This window comes from Clytia hemisphaerica, unplaced genomic scaffold (assembly GCF_902728285.1).
Source record: "Clytia hemisphaerica strain Z4C2 unplaced genomic scaffold, Clytia hemisphaerica genome assembly, whole genome shotgun sequence".
NCBI lineage: Eukaryota > Metazoa > Cnidaria > Hydrozoa > Leptothecata > Clytiidae > Clytia > Clytia hemisphaerica.
This window is the reverse complement of record NW_027104530.1, coordinates 1,963,012-1,977,322: the sequence shown is the minus strand read 5'-3', so window position 1 is coordinate 1,977,322 and position 14,311 is coordinate 1,963,012. Positions and strand designations below refer to the sequence as shown.

Sequence of the window (14,311 nt, the reverse complement as noted above, 5' to 3'; positions counted from 1 at the left end):
ATTCGAACGCTCATTAAAAGATCAAAACACTCATATTTGACAACTTTTTTGTGATTTGAGAGGAAAACGAAAACATTTCTGGGAATACTTAAATCAGATAAATTTCGGTAAAAGATAAAAGATACAACAAGAATATTTAAAATACGATATCTCGCTTACCCATTTACCAGACCCCTTTTTTGAACGCAGTCTTGTATCTGTACGGTACAATATGAAATACAGCATTTATGTACGCGTTTTTAGCCAATCAGATTGCTTATATTTTTCATGTTGATGATAACATTTATAAAACTAAAATCTTTTTTTCTCTCATAGCAGCACTGAAATGAGTTTTCAATATCTTTAACATTTCTCCAGAAGAATGAAGTAGTTATTTAAACAATGAAAGTAGAGGCATTGACTCCAAGTTACAAAACTAATTACAAACAGAAGCAACAAACAGAAACAATGTAAACGGTCTTTTCAAATTTGAAAACTAAGAGTCGATGTTTCACGTACAGTATATGGCCCCCAAAACGGAGACGGCCCCCATAACGTAGGTCGTAACTAAAATGAGGATTCTGACCTAGATTTATCAGAATTAGACGATTTTTGATTATTTTGAAAGAATGATGGTCGTACTAAAAAAATGAGCATGTTTTTGATGGTTTGAGACAGCTTCAAAATAACATATTTGCGTCTGAAGGAAATATTTCAGCACCAAAATTAGATAAAAATTGCATATAACTCACTCTAGCTCCTTGGATAGTGAAAATAAGTTATGAAAATGGGGTATAGGAAACTTTCTACACCTAATGCCTTTCAGAAAATGCAGATACATCTGTGACTTCAGAGGATGGGTCTTAAAGGTCAACCAGTATTTTGGGGTCCAAAAACAGCATTGATAAAACCGAAAATTCTAAACATGAGAAACAGCAAAAAATCTTGGAATTCCATTCCTATCAGCTTGAAATAATAGTTTATAACAAAAAATTTATACTACATATAAAAATCTTCGCTGAATCAGCAAAAACGGTAAATTATGTCCTTGTTTTGCAAAATGTAGGAGAAAAATACCTTTAAAGCTTAATATTTTCAGTTTCAATTAAGCTGTTTTTCTAAAATTTTCACAGCATATTCCATGCATGAATGGAACTATTTTCAAAAGAGATTGGTTTTCAGAAACTTGATTAAGACGTTGTTAGATCAAAATTGTCATTTTGAAAATTTCTAAATTTTCAGTTTGGACTTTGCATCATCGAAAATCTTATTTTATAAAAATCATAAATTTTACATCCGTCGGGTCGTAAATTTAAGGGAAAACACAAATATGTTCATATGTTTCTCCCCCTATTACCACTGGGCTTAATAATTTTATTTTAACTACGCCTACGTTTTGTGGGCCCCAAACCTGCGTTTTGACAACCAGGGGTATACTGTAAAAATTTTATCAAACAAATTTATGCCCAAAACCCTCTAAATCACATTTCCAAACTATGGTCAAAATTTTGTATTCATATCTTAAAGATATCTCGAGAAATCACTAAAATTGCAAACCTCCGTTTTGGGGGCCATTAGAAAAAAGCTACCTATCTTTAAGCGATTGAAAAATATTGTTGGAATTGAAAATTTTGAAAAAGAACTTCTGGGAAATAAAGTAGAGATGTTAAAGTTTTTCATGCAGCAAAAATTTTTGTAAAACGTCTTTTCCTCTAGATTTGAGAGAAATTTTAAATTTGATCGACGTTTTGGGGGTCACATACTGTAGATAACGAAGTATCTAGGACTTTTAGCAAGTCTTTCGATCGCTTTCACGGTCAACACGGTCAGGGCCGGCTTTCCTTAAACTGCATGGAACTGGGGCAAACGCTGGACTTGAATAGAAAAACGATGGTTTGCGGTGCTGACACCTCAGAACACTGAGGTATCACTTCTTAGATCTATGTTCGCCAAAAAAGACAAGAAATCACCGAAGGAAAGCACAAACGCCTCGGTGCTCAATGGCAATTTTGACAACAATTTTTGAAAAAAAAAAGAAATTGTCTTAGTTTACCATGATCGGGAGCAAAAGCTTTGAATAAAGTGTGGTAATTCTCCAATGCATAGAAGTTCTCGATATTGATGTTCTCTTGAAGTGTAGTGTCACCGAATCTGTGAGAAAAAATAACAAGAATGGTGTACGTCACATTTTAAGGAGAGATTTCTATTGGATGATTGACCACCTCTGGAATATGGACAAATTATGGACACATTTCTCTGACTAGATAGAACTTATAAAGGGGGTGAAAAGTCGGGTAAAAACGTCTGGTAAGGGCTGAACGTTTAGGAAAAATCTTTTGTTACTTGTATCCCGGCCTTTGGAAAGCTGGTCCAGCGATTTAAGATGGTCAAAGTTTTCTCTCTCTTTGCATCTTAAAAGCAATCTCCAATCAGTAAAAGCGCCTCAATGGGGAATGATTTTAGCATACCGACCTTTTGATTTCAACGCTCTATTTGATATTTCTAAGCGAGAAGGCAATAGGGATGAGGTAAATGATTCAATAATTTCATGGATACGCTTATAGGTGATTTTTTTCTGAGTTGGATTAGTTTTACGCTGTGCATGTGAAAAATAAGACAACAGATATGTCAAGATAAGGATTGCTGTGTAAAACAAAACGACGCAGATGTCAATCCAAAGATTAAGCTGCGATGGAATCCAATCATTAATTAATAAACAACACAGCCAACTTGTTTTCTCATTAGCTTATCTCATTAAGAAGGCAATTAGTGAACACTAGAATGACGTCAGAGAACGTCACCGGAAGACAGAGTAACACTAGGGGTCTTTCTTTTCACAGTAAGCGGTCGAATACAGGGTTCCTTGACCACCCAATAGGTGAATAGAGATTTTATATTGATCGTCTTAAATTTGATCTTGATCTTGTTTACAGTGATACTACAGACGTCAACAGGCTACTTATCAATGCACAACATTCTACTTAATCCTTATTAAGTGCTAACCATTGAGCGAACAAATCCTCTATTTCCTTTCTGTTTCTCCTTTTCTTTTGAGGTATTCCGTGGAAGACTAAGTAATGAACATTTCATTCATTGAATTGGGTGTGACAGCAAAATACTTTGAATTCCTTTTGGAGCTTTTGTCGCTCGTGCAAGGTAGATTCTACATCCCACGAGCTCTTATTCTCTAAGAAAGCCTTCCTTACTTCAAGAAATCATGCAATGTGCGGCATACACATTACTCTTCCTGGCCAAATACCAAACATTCATCAAATCGCTACTAACTGTCATCATCAATTCAACTTTATAACATAACATTATAATTTACGTCATGACACAATTCAATCTTTTCAATTCTACCAAGACAATGTTCTGAATGAATTTTAATCATACTGAAAACTACCACCAGAAAGGTGAGTTGCACTTGTCAGTTTTCGTCATGATTGGAGTACGTGCTTTCGCAGATTATCTTAAACTGATAAGCCACCTCCCATAATCTCAAGACGAAGGTCAAGATAAGAGGAAGAAACTAGAAGGTAATATCTCACTAATGACGTGAACACATTCATGTCTTTTGGTACGTGCTACAGAAATCGTCATCAAAGTTATATGGGTTCCGTCGAGGAAACATTGATACAGTGAGTCTGGACTTACTATCTTCTACATCTCAATTTCTTACTAAATCCCCTTCTATATATTGTTCTCAACATGTTCTTATTTTCGCCATTTTGTAAAAACTTTTGTCCATTGTCCTCAGAAAATAGTGGGTCCTCAAAGCCTTAAGATGTTCTTAATATTTTGGGCATTGAAGCCTTATGTTCTTATATCGTTTGTTCTCTTTAAAAGCAATCTTCTACGAGCTTAAGTTAGCGAGAGAGTCGAATGAAGAGGTTACTGATTCTGGAATGACACAAAAGTACTGTGGCAAAAAGACGATTTTGTTCTCTTCAACCATATCAACCCTCCTTAATCATAAAAACGGAATTGAAATTTTGCACTATGTAATTGAACTCTTCAGATTTCATACTTTTCAGCCAGCGTTGCTGCTTCGTTAATCCCCATGGTGAAAAGCATAGGGTGTATGGTAATCAACTTTTCTTGAAGTTCTTTTGGCAACGTGTTGAAGTAACGACTTTGGACAGGTATCTCCACCACCATACTCGATCTGAAAAATGTTGATAGAAAATCTGAAACAGTTTTTAAGAATCAGAACATGAAATAAATGAAGTGTGAAATATACACCCCTGTCTCATAGCCCAAGTGATAAAAAATTTCTTATTGAAATCCCAATGGGGATAGAAATTCTATTGTTCCGAGGTTAAAAAATCCAGTGGGATGGTTTTAGAATACAATTTTTAAATATTGAATTTCGATTGGGGATGAAATCAAAGTGAATTTCCGAGCGATGACGAAATTTTTGCCAAATTTTTCAGTGGGGCTGTAGTCTAGCAAGCTAGACGACTAATTTATACATAGTAGAAATAAAGCAAAAAGTCGAAAAGTAATGAATGGAACAATTTTAGTCGTCTAGAAACCTTTGTGCACTAACTCCAAACAAAAGAAAAGTGTCAATATTGCAATTATAATTTTTTCCTGCTCAAAATAATTCTTGAGAAAGAAAATATGTGTGGATTTGTGTATTGAAAGTTTTTCATTTGAGTTGATTTCGTTTTGAGAGTTTGTTGTTGCTTGATAAATTGTTTTCTCGCTACGCAAGTTTCTGCGTAGCTAGCCCCTGTATCTATAAGGCTGGAACACCGGATTCTTCCAGTCGTTTATACAAACTAAATCCCGTATTATTATTATTGTTATTATTAGTATATTACATGCATTATAAACGACTCCAGTCTAGTGGGGCTGCAGTCTCAGCGAGTCTGTGACACAGGGGTATGAATATAGAATATTTGGTATGGCTGGCCTCGATGCACACCTGCAAAAAGTTAGTCCACCCTTTGATTTTAAAACATTACATTTATAATGGACATCTATGTCTCTTAGATTTAATACTTTTGTATAAAGCAAACATACAAGAAAATGAAATGTAAAAAGTACTGACCTTTTCCCACGTATAACAGGAAAGGCTTCCCCATCTTTTGGAACGATCTAAGAGAATAAACGAGTTGAGAATAATTTGTTCGTTGTTCATTGAACTGATAAACTGAGAAACACTAAACCTTTGAAATAAATTTTGCCGAATAGGAGACGTCCATGTGATATCCTGCTAAAAATTATTCCAAACTCTAATGGAAAGATAGTCCCTAACTATTATCCCCAACACTAGTTCGTGTTATTTTTCAATTGAAGGAGTATATTAAGAAACCTTGAGTTTGACATCTTTGAGGTCTTGAACACCAACCGTCATATCTTCAATCATTCCCATTTCATCACCTGTAAAAATTAAGTCAATGGTATTCAAGACTTAAGACTTAAGATCCTGAAAAAGGTGTTTCGAGTGAACTTCAACAGGGTTAGAACACAACTTTGGGATGATTTTAGGATCACTGATAAAGTGATATCGACTCAGCGCAAGCAAAAACGTTTAAGTTCTGAGTAAGGGGAGCAGTAGAAATGGACAAGACAAGAGCGTTTTTTATACCGTATGTGGAGAGAAGACTTTCAAAATGGACCAGCAATCCACAATGAACAAGTTGGTTCAGGAACTGTTTATCTTGCGATCTTCTGGACAACATCAACATGAAACCTGATACCAATGGTGTCAGCTGTGGAAAAGAAGCAAAAGTTATAGATTGTCAAGGGTAATTTATTTCTTAATTTGAGTGAAGCTTTCACTAAAAACTTTGAGAAATAAGAAATATTTCATCTAAAAGTGTTCGTTAGCCTTAAGGCCGGTCTCTTCTTTCGCGCGACATGAGCGAAAACTTTTTGACGCTTTTGAAAAGTCATTGGTCGGTTGAAAAATGAAGCAATTCCATTGGTCGAAATTGATGTAACGGATGAAAAAAAGTAGAACTTCCTTCCGATTTTTTTTTGTTTGCGCGAAACCTTTTTATGACGTAATCTTTTCTTTAGGCAAAAAAGGTTAAGAAAAAAAACTGTGGAGACCGGCCTTTACGGCGCTCAAAATAATATGATTTTTTTCTCAGGGGGGGGTACATAGTTGTGGTACAGGACCCGTCTCGAAACGGTGTAGTAGCTTGTTTTTGGGAATGGAATTCGGACCATTTTATATAAAGTTTTTACAAACGGGTAAAACTAGATAGCCAAGTACTAATGATTTGTTTTATTGATAAGCATTTTAGTGAATTAGAAGATCCATTCATCCCACTTAGTATCAGGTACGAAGTTGTTTTCACTGACCACTCACTCGGCAGGGACCCTTGACCACCAACGTTAACCTCTTTTCAACTGAAATCTTTATACAATTTAAAGAGAAAGGGTAGAGTTAAAAGTTTGGTACATAACGTTTAAAATTTGGTCCAGTGGTTCGCAAGACATAATTCAAAATTCATATTTGAACTTTTTGAGAAAATTTCAAAAAAAACCGGTAAAGTAATACTTATTGGACACCGATCGACTGAAGGATTTAGATAAAAATTAAAAGTCGGAAGTTAAAAAATAATAATTCCGCAATCCAGTGCAGTCGAATGGAGGTTTTGGGTTGCAGCAAAACCGCCATTCAAGAGTCATCAATAAACCTTCAAATCAGTATTTGGTTAAAAACTTATAGGCAAGGTTAACTAAGCATATGGAATATAAAAGCACATCATAAGTTGCTTACAGACTTCCTTGTAAAGAAATCATACATTAGGACAATATAGTAAGAAAATAATCATTCATTAATTTCCATTAAGATAATCGTTGATAGTATAAAAGACCTTTATGGAGGAAGGAAATCTACCCCACACTCAAGGGAAAGTTACAACAAAAATCATTGGTTTTCCTGTTCCTACGATTTATTTCGATGTTGAATGGTTTTTTGATTGCACCAAAATGTTTATCTGATAGTGGTTGACCAAAGAAAAACTAGGAATTGGTATTGGTTGTTGTTGTGTTTTTTTTTGAAGTAGACGAAGAAGGACTACCTACGTATGCTTCCGAACTGAAAGAAAAAAAATATTTTGTCTGAAGACAGTTACCACCTACTGAGCTCTATTATTAGTTATCTTGAAAAGTTTTCCATTCAAGGGCGAGAAAGAAAGTAAAATCAAAATACTTAAGGATTCACATTCAAACCTTGAGAAAATGTTGTGGAGAGGAGAAGTTCGATTTTACAAATTTAATTCATAAACATGTACAATAACAGGATGGGCCCTCTCTGCTCTGGAAAGGCCAGAAAAATATCCTTTGATGAACAATTAGGCCCTTCATTTGCACAGCAAAACAACAAAATAAACAAATTCAATTAGCATACACAACTTTCAGGTAGCAGAAGAATGTGGAAAATAAAATCGAATGCTGTAATTTAGCCTGTACCAAACTATTCTTCGCTGACTGAAAAGATAACGCGAAGTTCGACACAAAATATAAAAAACGCACGTGGGCAGATTGGTGCAGGCTATAATCCATCATGTTTTTAATATTCACACCCAATTGTCTCATCCTGCACCACGCCAAAAAGCCTTTTTTCAATCTAGACGGGGCTGGTACAGGCTTCTAGTTTTAAATTTACGCAATTTTTATTACGTAATTTATTTAGTTACTATTTTTTGATTATCTCTAAAGAAGGGCTCTCCATAACGGCCAGCAACACTGTACTATAAAAAGACCTCCGACGAATAGCGCTAAAATTAAGCTACCGATCATATTTCTAAAAGCTTAGATCAAAGATTTTATCATAAAGCTCAGTGATTGAGTAAGAATTAAGATAGACTTACAGCTTGTGAGAAAACAACATCACGTCGATATCTGATATCTTTCAAGCCAACATACTCGATTTCTTCTTGCATCAAAATGAATCTCATCAAAATACAAATCTTTCGTAAACATGATTTGATGGCAGTCTCTAGCTCAACAATCATCGCCAACAAATCATTACGATTAGAAAATCCTGGAATAAAATAAAGGGGTCCATTTAGGGAGGAAGAATATATGCATTAATACCATTACGTGTTTGCAAGGTGCAGCACTAAGACACTAAGAATAAGGCGTAACATCAAAAACAGGGAACAGAACGCTTTTAACCATCATGTCAAAATTGATTCTTTTCTATTCAGAGCGCATCGTAGTCTTATCAGAAATAATGAATCCGGCACAGAGCCCACACTATGATCCAGAAAGTGGGGGGGGGGGGTTCAAAATAAATGACTAAGGAGACGAAACGATGACGGGAGAAAATTTCGATTTTGACCCTCTATTATGCCTTTAAATGACGCTATTTCAGACTGACTTTGCCCAAAAACGAAGTATGAATCGTGATATTTTTAAAATAACACTTAACTTGAAGAAAAGCGGGGGGGGGGGGGGGCATGGCCCCTGGACCCCCGGTACTGTAGGCCCTGCAGCTATGAAGTAAAAAACGACGTTCCTTTTTAGAGAGGACGAATAGCTATTGGACTCGTTTGAGAGTTTGTCTAACAAAAAAGGAGCGGCAACTAAAATACTTTCGATTGATTGTAACTTTTACTTTAGCAGTATTGAATAACAAGCGGTTTTCTATATTTAACGAAAGTATCCATCCGATCAGAGCTTATTGATTGTTTGCGTATACCAATTTAATTAACCCACTCTTTCAGACATCCAAACGACTATTGTTTGAATACGGATCAAAATATCCTCATAGCTTCTCATCTCTGTACATTCGAGCTGACACCATTCATGTTTTTTCGGAATCTCGAAGGTTCAGATTTAGCTGCAAAGAAGGTCACAAATTTTAATTTTTATTGGATTCATCATCCACAAATCTTTAACAAAAATGGCAGGTAATCTATTTTGACCAAATTCATTTATTTGGACTGGTCTTTTTAAGAAGCGATTTAATGGTATAATGATTTTAAGAGAACTTACTTCAATTTGAGTTTAGGTTTGAGATTATAGGAGAAAATGGGGAGTATTTTTTTTGAAAAAACCGTCCTGTGGAGAATAACTACTAAAGATTACGAGGATTTTGAAAAGACTTTTTTTCAGTGCTCTCTTGAAAAGGTCACCTCGCAACTTTAAAAACACTACCACAAGAAAACCTTTCAAACAAAAACCAGTATTTTGGCGGACGCATATCTAAATGTCAAAGTTCAGTGAGAATGTGTGACGTTTACCTTGACCCGGACTTGTCAGCCAAATTCATAATCAACACATAATAGCTTTTATAATAGGTTTGGGGTAATAGTGATCATCGCTCTTGACTGCCGTCTGGGAGGTCCGAGTTAACCGGGTCAACCCACCATGTGAGGGGAATTGGGTACACTACTCTGATACTAGAGTGTGGGTGATATGTCAGACCTTGTGGTGCGTTCTACGCCTGTGACAAGCAATATGCTCTCCCACGAAGTTCGAGTGTCATCGCCATGCATCATAGGCTATTGGCATCCACTAACGGATCTGTGCTCCATATACTACCTAAGGTTTTGTAGAGGTCTGCGATTCAGGCATCATGGTATCTGTGTCTCGCGTGCACAGAACCAGCAGTGTCTGGACAGCGCTATGCATTCTTACTTGAAAAAGGAGGAATTTCTGCTCCGTAAGGAGTAGGACCCATTCCCCAATAGGGAGGGCTCATACCATCAAAAGCTTTTGAAAGTTTTGAGTTCTAGTTCTAGTTATATATAGCTACTTGTTTACAAAGCCCAGTTTAGGATTGGAAAACAATACGTTCTCTAAGTTTTGGAAAAATTGTCACTTACAGTAAGTTAAATTCCCGTCGGGAAATTGAAGGAAATACAATCTAAATTACTGGCCAAGAAAAGGGTTTATTTTCCAGGAAGTTCTTTTAACCTTTACCACGCCGAGGCCGTAAATTTACGTTCTAATATATAGCCGAGGCCGTAAATATACGTTTTTCATGGGGTGTTAAGAAAAGCCGCCCTACCGCCTTAAAGACGCCTTTGACGGAGAGAAAATGTAAACAAACTATTTTCAATAGTTTGAAACCACCTACTTTCGATTTTAACTGTCAAAACAAACTGGAAAATCAGGCAAAATATTCTTTTGGAAATTATGAGCTCATTGACGGCTGTAACTAACTTTTTATGTTTATTTAGTGGAAAATGGTTTGTTTTATTGGTTGGAAATGTTATGTATTGCTTGTTTGTAGTTTAGTCAGTGTTTGAGGTAAGTTTCTGCCTCCTTATTCTTTAGTATGACGGTACATTAAGGGTGAGGACTGGAGGCTTGTCGGCCGTCATCGACTGTCACCAAAACCCAAGTTAAGGCTTCTGATAAGGCTGCAAAGAGTTTCAAAGTGTATATAATATGTTATTTCTATTGCTTTCATGCTGGTTGATGATAGGAAAGTCATTTTTAGCTGTTTTTAGTGATATTTCCCATAAAAATTACCTCAATGGGGCCTCTGCCTTACGTGCCTCTGATTTACGTGGAAATTTTCTCGAAAACCAAGGTTTTCTAAAAATGAATTCTGCCTTTTCTAGTAAAGGTATGATTGTGATTTTTTGGCTAGCAGTTGTAGTTATAATGGTGGAAACAATGAGCCAGAAAATTATGGTATCGCAAATGTTCTCCCCACTTTTTTTTTAACCGGAACTTAAAATTTTGAAAAATATGATAAATTGCGTTTTGAATTTTTTTCAACTCTAAGGCAGAAGACTACTGTGTCACCATTGATAGAGGAAAATCCTTTATTTTAACATTTTTAGAAAGCAGGATAGTTGGGCTTTCCAGAATAGGCTTATTTTTTTGAATCGGTTTAGTAGATCAAAAGTTATGACGGAAAGCGTAAAACTGCCATTTTTCCCAAAAAGACAAGGCGTGCACGGGGTGAAGTTCCCAAAGAGAAGGCGTGGTAAAGGTTAAGAACTGTATCAGAAAATTACAAAATAAATACACATCTTACAAACGATACTGAAAGACTCATGTGTGGCAAGATCCGTTGATGTAATACGCCGCGCTAGTGGTAATACGTGTAGATTGTTGTGACACAAGTTACAAATTCTTTGAAGTAGTATAACATCTCAAGCGTGGGTTATACTAACGTTTCTACATTCCATCCTATTTATAAGAAGACCCGAAGAATATAGCCAACTTTTCTTTCAACTGAAAGTTTCTATATTGAGAGCTCCTTGAGCCAAACTAACTTTCCTAATTCAAATTTGAATTTCAAGACTTTTAGATTTATTGCCAACTTTGAGTAAGAATGCGTTTAAAAGATTTTAAGAAAACGTTTATATATGTTCGCTTATGTCATAAAAACACCATTCTTATAATAAAGAGTGTTACATTACTATGTAACGTTCTGCCAGATGCGTGTCATCTTGTTAGCATTTCGCCCTTTGCGCTTATGCAACGTCAGAATATCGCATAGTATTTAAACCTTTGACAAATACCAAGCCAATTTCAGAAATCAGCTCAAAATGTACATACATCAATAACAAAAGGCGATAATGTATATAAAATATATTACAAACTTGACAAAGTGAGATATTTTTAGATATTTTGTTTGAAGTACAGTCAAAACATTGAAAGACTTGTTTGGTTGTGTGGGAAAATGAGTTTGAAAGGAAATATCATGGAAAGTTAATCTGGTAAATAGTTTGACTTCTTACGAAGGTTGATTGGTAAGAGAGTGTTGTTTTGTGGGTAACGAGAAAACAAGAACAGTCATTGCATGTTGGGATATCTCCTTTCGTGTACCATTCTTAGAAAACGAATACACGTCTTTTTTTATAAGGGACACGTTTATAAGGAACTCGAGGCTGAAAATGGTCCGAAAAATAAGGAATTACTAAGGAACTGCTCAGACTGAGAATAAGAAAACAAGATAACGAACACTAAGAGTTAAAAAATTAAACTTGATAAAATAATGTTCAATTGTTCGTCTTTTACTGTATTAATGTCAATTGCTCAACAAATCATCAAATCAGTCCAAGCTTACTAGCTAGGTAAATAAGGAACTCGATTGAGGCTGAAATTCTCTGGAAAAATAAATTAAGGTTCCCTATGTAGTTTTTGTACCAAGGCAGTTTGAAGTAGAAAATGAGGATTTGACGCAAATTGAAAGTAATTTAAGTAACTTTGAGCTGCAAAAATAAGGAACTCAAGCTCGAAGCCAAGTTAAAAAAAAAAACGTGTAGTTTTTTACCAAGGCAGTTTGAAGTAGAAAATGAGGATTTGACGCAAATTGAAAGTAATTTACGTAACTTTGAGCTGCAAATCGTTGGGGTATTTTTCGAAAGTGTAGCAACTTCCTTTTTGAGGATATGAAAACCTTTCTATCAATATTTTCACAGCTAATGTTCCCAAGCTTTTCCCAAGTTCCTCGTCGTAGATAGCCTAATGAATAGCCCCGTATTCACAAAGCGTTTTCGGCGCTTTAAAGATTTTTTATATTTACGGATTTTAAGTTTGCCTTAGAATACGAAATTTGAATTGTTGTCAGTTTAGTGGGCGGGAAACAAGAAATTGACACAAAGCGAGTCTTATATGACCCTGATGTAGTATATTCTAATATATATCTGAGTAATGCTGTATACAAGTGTGGCGGAATATTGGGGTTACTCCTAGAAGGTACCCGGGTGGCTTGTCTAATAGAGGCCCCGTAGTACAGGCTATAGAGAAAGTATGGTACCCAGGCGGCTTGTCTAACAGAGGCCCCGTAGTAAGGCTATAGAGAAGTATGTAACTCAGGCGGCTTGTCTAAAACAGAGGCCCTATGTAGCCTAGACGTCAGAGTCATGTGACCGACCGAGTAGCAATAGGAGAGACCCGTTAGGTGGGGGATGTGTGAGGGTGGGAGGGTGGGAAAGAACACTTCACTGTGTGGTCGCGAACGGGGAAGGAAGAGGCATGGAAGACTGGGTCCTAATAACGCGGTCAGGCGGGACTACTGGTGCCGAGGGCGTTCTCCTTTCTACCGCCACTAACCATAATTTCGCGCCCTAGACAAAAACTGAGATTAGTGGGCGGGAGACAAGAAATTGACACAAAGCGAGTCTTATGACCACGTTTGTCTGCTGATATCCACTAACCGATTCGTGCGCTCCTTATACTACCTGCTGTTTTTAGAAGCCTGAGAGTCAGACAAAAAGCGAAGAAAGATAAAAAACATTGACAATATTTTCAAAAGAATCGCGAAGTCTTCATGATACGAATAGCTATTTCAATAAATCTCCAATATTGCAATAAACTAGAAATGGATTTATCTTATATTCCGATGACAGATTGGTGGCCAATCACCCTAAAGCTCTAAAGAAGCCGACAAATTTCCCATCGGAGAGGAAATGATAGTCGCGTCCCCAGTCGGCCTCAACGGCCCTTACGCGTAAGCCTAAAAATTCTTTGGTTGGACTCGACAATCCCCTAAAGCGAGGGCTGGGGTGCTGGGGTTCAGTCGTTCTGGCGGAATTCGGTAATCTAAACCTTCTAGAGGTTGCAAAAATTCTCCGACCTTCAGAGCCTTAGCTACTACTCTATACAACGAGTTCCAGATAAGAAATGGATAAGATAAATTGATTTGAAGTATATGAATTACAAGACATCTGTTAAAAGTAGCCAGTCACATAGTGGGCCAATTAAATCGTTGACGCAGATATGGTCTACTTTGCTCTTGCAACGAAATTTTAATGAACTTTCTATGGAGTGATGAAACAAAGTAATGAGAATTATTTGATTGATTTTTGATAGAGCGGAAGAGATTGCATGAAAAACATCTTGGAGACAGCATATTGTTCAAGTTGTTTTGACTTTATTTTGCTTCAGTAGTTGCTTTACCTTTGCAGGATTTTTTTGGGAATGACTGAGTCCTGAGAGATTTGGAACAATGTTATGATGAAGGGTTAGAGGAAGAATTGAGCCGATGGGTTTATACTTGATTTAGAAAGACATTGTTTTGAGACGGGGTTGTTTTAAATTTTTTCATAAACGCATTCAAGAACTTTCCTCGAAAGTTGATATTTATTCAGAAAATATTTTCTAAACCATCTGAAATTCACGTCGTTGACTTACTAAGCCATAACTGATGGAACTTACAGTTTCGAAATATATCTTGAAAAATTAAAAGTTGTTGCCTTCAAATGTCACATAGCTATGATAAACTAGAAAAACCTGAACTAATATTTACTCAAAACCTTTAACGCGACCAGAGCAATGCTCTGACATGGTATAGATTTTTTGTTTTTCAAATATTGCTTGGTTACAAAAATTATCTCTTCCACACACTGTAGAAGTAGTATGTATTTGGCATGATCAAAAGTAGCTGACATCATTA

The 14,311-nt window shown here is 36.2% G+C and overlaps 1 protein-coding gene across 1 annotated transcript in view; it reads right to left on the bottom strand.

The window, feature by feature from the left end:
- LOC136822299 (inositol polyphosphate-4-phosphatase type I A-like) overlaps nt 1-14,311 on the bottom strand; it is a 58,508-nt gene that overhangs the window by 5,392 nt on the left and 38,805 nt on the right. Inside the window, exons 25-30 of the mRNA XM_067078538.1 lie at nt 7,815-7,987; nt 5,576-5,699; nt 5,300-5,367; nt 5,036-5,082; nt 4,007-4,144; nt 2,033-2,130 (exon numbers count right to left, since the gene is read on the bottom strand). Coding sequence (XP_066934639.1) covers nt 2,033-2,130; nt 4,007-4,144; nt 5,036-5,082; nt 5,300-5,367; nt 5,576-5,699; nt 7,815-7,987 — 648 coding nt within the window. The remainder of the gene's footprint in view (nt 1-2,032; nt 2,131-4,006; nt 4,145-5,035; nt 5,083-5,299; nt 5,368-5,575; nt 5,700-7,814; nt 7,988-14,311) is intronic.